At 33.6% G+C, this 6505-nt stretch overlaps 1 protein-coding gene across 2 annotated transcripts; it reads left to right on the top strand.

The window, feature by feature from the left end:
- Window positions 1-202: 202 nt before the first annotated feature.
- On the top strand, window positions 203-2816 carry LOC134727300 (apolipoprotein D-like). Of its 2 annotated transcripts, XM_063591678.1 has the most exons (4): window positions 203-543; window positions 1892-2053; window positions 2244-2530; window positions 2666-2816. In XM_063591678.1, the coding sequence occupies exons 1-3, from the start codon at window positions 345-347 to the stop codon at window positions 2480-2482; spliced, it is 600 nt and encodes a 199-aa protein (XP_063447748.1). In that variant the 5' UTR covers window positions 203-344; the 3' UTR covers window positions 2483-2530; window positions 2666-2816. The 2 variants fall into 2 exon arrangements, with proteins under 2 accessions (XP_063447748.1, XP_063447747.1); XM_063591677.1 differs by having other exon boundaries at window positions 2244-2816.
- Window positions 2817-6505: the final 3689 nt, after the last annotated feature.

The following is a 6505-nucleotide window of genomic DNA, read 5'->3' as shown; positions in this document are numbered from 1 at the left end:
TATACTTAAAAAGTAAAATAGAAAAGAAGATGAACACCTCTACTTTGGGTACATATATACTTAACTCAAACTTAAAGTAGAATTTCTTGCGGTCATTGGTCATTAAACGTCCTTGACCAAACAGTAAAGAAAAGTTTGTTATCAGTTATTTTACATAAGATCATACAGGTATGGATTCCTAAATCTATCACATGTTTATAAGCATGGTTTCCATACACTCGTATCAGCTCACATGGTCCAAACATGTTCTGATTAGGAAATTCCTTCCTATATAAACACGGTCTTCTAGTTAAGGAAATAAACCTACATCTGTCCTTCTAACGACAACTACTACCCTGAACAATATGAGGAGTTTACTGTTACTGTGTTTGGCTGTTCCTGTAGTGTCAGGCTTTGTATTGGATAGTTTTGGTCTGAGTACAAAGGTCAACACAGTATCAGAACTAGACGTAGCTAAATATCTCGGGAGATGGTACCAGATGTATGCTAGTGAGTCTGTTTATGCCACATTCGAGCGAGGAGCACAATGTGTTACCGCCGACTGTAAGTATATCTTTAATCGTACTCGATTGCTATAGCTTAACATTAGATATAAAACTATTGTGTATTATTATCAACCCAAACGTCAGAATTACCGACAATAATTTGATATGTCTAGCTTTAAAGCGTACATGGTCTTTACAAATTTACCGGTTTGCGAATAGAAACTGTTAAATTGATGTCTTTAACACATAACTCCCAAAATATTAAAGTATATTACGATATCTACAAAAACAACCAAAATCACAAGTTGGGGAATATCTGAAATGCAGAAATATCATTTTATTCAAATGCTGGCTTTCATTAAGATATTGACGACAAAATCTCAAAATGAAGCATTTGAACAAATTTGGTAGCTTTCTTTAAAAGTAAGAAGTTTGAAAGGCTTAGAATGTTTGTCTTGGTAAATGTATTATATATGCAATATAAACGAGTCCTGTAGACATCTTATTGGGTTTGCTCATTTTTGAAGGCCGTATGGTGACTTTAAAAAGTTGTTGATTTCTGTGTCATTTCGTCTCCTGTTGAGTTTTGTCCCAATGGTTATTTCATTATATTTTCTTACTTTTATAAATACAGTTTTTCATTTGATCGGTGAATTTCGAGTTCGAAAAGAGCTAAATTCCAATTTCTTGCAAAATGATTAATATATCTGGTGTAAATGACTGTTGTTTCGCAACTAAAAAATTGAGATTTTAAAGTGATGCAAACAAAATCTTTATAATCGCTTTAAACATTTTTCTCATCTTTGATTTATGGATGGGACTGACTACAAATCTGTTTGCAGGGCCATCGTATTAATATTAAGTAATAACCACTTCTTATTAAATGATAAATATAAAGCTCATACTTATCGACACTCTTTTAGACGTTTAAAACGAATAGCTTTTAACAGAATGGGAGAACATAAATGGAGATGTGTCTAGAGATTGGTTACCAAATGTCAAAATAATAAACAAGATCAATGTTGTAAATGTATTTTCCTTCACAAAATAATTGGTCATTTATATAGCCTTTTCAGGAAAGCAATTTTAGCATAGCGATTAACTATATAATTATCAGTCAGTACATGAAAATAAGTGATGTTCTTTTTCTATATATGACATATTAATTTAGACTTAAAGAAGATCTTACAAAACAGACAAAAGCATTAAATAAGTACAATATGATAATAATAAACAGAGAAAAGTAGAGAAAAACAACGACAAACCTTCGTTATTAAATCGAAAATAAACGAGAAAGATTTGTGTATGCAACCTTTTAAGATAACACAGCAGTAGATGTAGATAGGAAATATATAAAATTAAAATTTATATAAATCAAAAACGTCAGAATTGTGTTTCCTTTTCAGACTCACTAAAACCAGGAGTAACCAACAACATCACAGTACTAAACTCTGAGACAGTAGACAGTCCTACCTCACCACTGAAAGTAACTCACGGATACGCCCTGCCATCGGACAAACCTGGACAACTGACCGTCGTCCTTGAAACTGCTCCTTTACCAGCTCCATGTAAGTAAACATACGCAGAATGGTTTTAAAAGACTATAGGTCGTCACATTTACATACATTTAAATCAATTTCCTGATAAAAGTACTTTGTATATCTTTAAAAAAAAAAATCTTCATCAAAGTGTATTATTTTCTGTGACTAACATTGAATGTAACTGTTCATCAACCTAATTATTTCTCCTTTATTGTAGATTGGGTTTTAAAGTTAGGACCAAAAACCTTTGGCACTGATGGTCAATACCAATATTCCATTGTCAGTGATTTCGTTAAAGCAACCCTGTTCGTGTTGGCACGTGATACAACGACATTTAAAACATACGAACCAGAAATCCTTCAATTCCTAAAAGAGCAAGGATTTACCTCTTTCATAAACAAACCAGTAAAAACCTACCACGGATCAGACTGCCATTACAATCCAAAACACCAGTAAACCATACCACGGATCAGACTGCCATTACAATCCAAAACACCAGTGAACCTACCACGGATCAGACTGCCATTACAATCCAAAACACCAGTGAACCTACCACGGATCAGACTGCCATTACAATCCAAAACACCAGTGAACCTACCACGGATCAGACTGCCATTACAATCCAAAACACCAGTAAACCATACCACGGATCAGACTGCCATTACAATCCAAAACACCAGTAAACCATACCACGGATCAGACTGCCATTACAATCATAATCATCAGTTATCACCACTATCATATATATTTTGTATTTTCTTAAATCTGTGATTAAATATTTCTTACTTTTTTTTTGTTATCTTTACAAGTGTGGACACAAATGAGTGTGGATAGTATGTTTGGATGTTTGACAGTGTCTTATGACAATAAAGTTCTATGTTTTTCCTATATGGTGTTAATAACTGTGTTGCACGGTGACAACCGATCTGAGCATTAGAAGTGTTATTTATTTGATATTTTTTTATGTTCAATACAGACATGGGGAGACAGTAATTACATTAGTTACCAAATGATTATGATAGAACATGTTCTACATCTTTGGTTTTGGATACATTTTGTAGCTGGGAATTGTTAATTTCTGTGTTGATTTGCTCTCTTGTGGAGAATTGTCTCATTGGCAATCATACCTCATCTTTTTCTATATGTAATTGCTTACTATTGGTATGGTTCTATTAACATTACTTTGTGGTGGATCGTAAGTATCATTAGTAAATTTTTTTGTTAAAATGTCGAATTTCTTCCTCAGATTAGAATACATTTATTGGTTTTAAGTAAATAATGACAATGGCTTATGTCCGACATGATTATTGGGGCTAAATAAGATAGGAAGTAAACCTCTGTGCTGATTTATATCAATTCTTTATATCTCCTCCAAAGCTGGTCGAAGCAAAGATAAATTTTGACCAAAATAAAAATGATTTCACCAAAAGAACCTTTGTGAGCTTCAAAGACTCATAACTGCTCCAAAAGTAATCTGATCGAATTTGAAGCATGTCAAGCAGATATCATCAACATCTACTTAATAAGTGTTAATATGTCTAAATACCTAAAAAGCTATTTAGTACTCAAAAGGTATTGCAAAATTATTCCTTTTCATTTTTTGTTTTGTTATATGGATACAAATATAAGTGATACATGTACCAATACAGTATTTGTTGTGGTATGCAAGTGTAGTAATTAAAATTTACTGTAACAATGTTAATTCACACAAATTAAGAAATAACAAATGAATGGAACAGATACTCCGCAGGGTGCTGCTTTATACGACTGCAGAGGTGGAAACCTGAACGGTTGGGGCTAGTATGGTCACAACATTCAAGATGGATACAGCTCTGAATTTGGATTGTGGTTAAATAGTTGACACAACATAGGTTTCTGACACAGATTGAATGTGGTCTAAGGCCTAAATTAAAATATTGTTTGTTTCCCCAATCCCGACCCTGCCAAGCCAGGTGTGGATAGGTAGGTAGGGAAATAATTTTATTTTTCCAAAAAGCTTGAATATTATCGGACGATCCGTGGGACCAAAACTCCCAAAAATAATCCAAACCTTCCTTTTGTGGTCATAAACCTTTATAGATTTCTATTAACTTAAGCTAAAGGTATTGTTCAAAAAACCAAGAAAAATGCTTATTTGGGACCTGTTTTCGGTTCCTAAATCCTACACTGTTGGGACTAAAACTACCAAAATCTATTCCAACCCTCCTTGTGTGGCTATAGACCTTATGTTAAAATGTCATAGATTTCTGTTTACTAATACTTGAGTTATAGAGCAAAAACCAAGAACAATGCTAATTTGGGCCCTTTTTCCTAAACTGTTGAGGCTAAAATACCCAAAATCAATCCCAGCCTTCCTTTCATGGTCATAAACCTTGTGTCTAAATTTCATATATTTCTATCGACTTTTACTTACCGGTAAGTTAGAGTGCGAAAACCAAATGTCTTTGGATGAAGACGATGACGCCAACGTGATACCAATGTACAACCAAACAGTTTTCAATTTTTGCGGTGGTATAAAAATGATCTCAAATCAAATTTCTAATGGAGTTTGCAACAATAATTATTCAACTACTCATTTTAATGAAACATAAAGTATTAAAATATAAATGTCATACAGTCATGGTGATGATGCCCCCGCTAGCATATAAAATAAATTAACGTTAAAAAGGTACATAAAGTGAAGCTGCCAAAAATTGAACTTAAACTGAATTTAGAGGTAATAAACATTATATACACATTTCACTAAATTTAGACAAACTTGAGAAATTTTTCCATTTGTGAAAGGGCATAACCCTAGAATGATAATCAAAGTGCTTGTAATCACTGAATGGCTAAAAAGACTGCTTAAATTTATCAGTTGGTAGTAAAGTGAATTTTGCATTGTATATTGTATATACATGTATAGCATTATTTTAAGTTGATTCAACTACTATTCTGGACAGAGAAATTTAAACTCCAATTTTTAAAGAAGATTTCTTAAAGCATTGGTTTTAGGTAATTCAACAACCATTCTGGACAAAGAAATAACTCAAATTTATTGTCTGGAATCTACAAAAATGTTTGTTTTTGGCCCTTAATTCCTAGACTGTTGCCCCATAACCCAAAAAATAGACCTCAACCTTCTACTTATGGTATTCAATATTATGGTACAATTTCAGAACAATTGAAATACTTATACACGACTTTTTGTACGGACACTTAGATTAATGCTTGTTTTGGTCACCTATGGAACCCTTATTCCTAAACCTTAGGGACTATATATATAACCCCGCAAAACAACACCAGGCTTCCTTTTATGATTATAAATATTACTGTGGATTCATTATTATTCTTTGGATACCAATTTTCGTGGCTTTCGTGGGTAGAGTCTAACCACGAAATTAAATGTTCAACGATTAACAAATTTTCTATAGGCTTGTATGCAGACTTCGGCAAAACCACGAAATTAAATATCCACGAAAATGCAAATTTTCTTTAATCCACAAAATTGGTACCCACGAAAATAAACGAATCCACAGTATGCTATAATTTTAAGGCTTCCTTTTTACTTATACTGAAGTTATTATCTGGAAACCATCCGTCTTGGGAAGACGACGACAGGATACCTACATGTATTTCAACTGCAAAAATTTCTGTGGTTGTTTAAAAATTTCAAACATGTACAATGAAATATTGTTTTAGAAATTGATAAGCCTAGATATGCCGTATAATTTTTCCCCGCATAGTTGAAGGACCATTTACACTCAGAACCGAGTCATCAGTAGGCAGCTAGTACAGATGTATTAAAACAACCTAGCATCATATTGCTAGTAGTGGTAGTAGCATTCTCGGGTAAATTTGTTCTTTTTTTTATATGTTTGGTTCAAATGAGTACAGAAACATTCAAAGAGATGAGATTAGATGAGATTATCAAACTAAATAATCCTCTATCATTGGAGGAATCCATAACTCTAACTTTTGACTAATAACTGGATTATAAGTGACTCTGACTTCTCTTGAACTGAATTTTAATGTGCGTATTGTTATGCGTTTACTTTTCTACATTGGTTAGAGGTATAGGGGGAGGGTTGAGATCTCACAAACATGTTTAATCCCGCCGCATTGTTGCGCCTGTCCCAAGTCAGGAGCCTCTAGCCTTTGTTAGTCTTGTATTATTTTAATTTTAGTTTCTTGTGTACAATTTGGAAATTAGTATGGCGTTCATTATCACTGAACTAGTATATATTTGTTTAGGGGGCAGCTGAAGGAGGCCTCCGGGTGTGGGAATTTCTCGCTACATTGAAGACCTGTTGTGACCTTCTGCTGTTGTTTTTTTATTTGGTCGAGTTGTTGTCTCTTTGACACATTCCCCATTTCCATTCTCAATTTTATAAGTGAGAACTGAAATGGGGGATGTCAAAGAGACAAAAACCCGACCAAAGAGCAGAAATCAGCCTAAAACCAACAATAGGTCTTCAACGGAAGAGGGGGATCCTTCAC

The sequence above is a fragment of the Mytilus trossulus genome, chromosome 7, assembly GCF_036588685.1.
Source record: "Mytilus trossulus isolate FHL-02 chromosome 7, PNRI_Mtr1.1.1.hap1, whole genome shotgun sequence".
Lineage (NCBI taxonomy): Eukaryota > Metazoa > Mollusca > Bivalvia > Mytilida > Mytilidae > Mytilus > Mytilus trossulus.
Note: the sequence above shows the minus strand (reverse complement) of the source record. Positions and strands in the feature narration are given on the sequence as shown.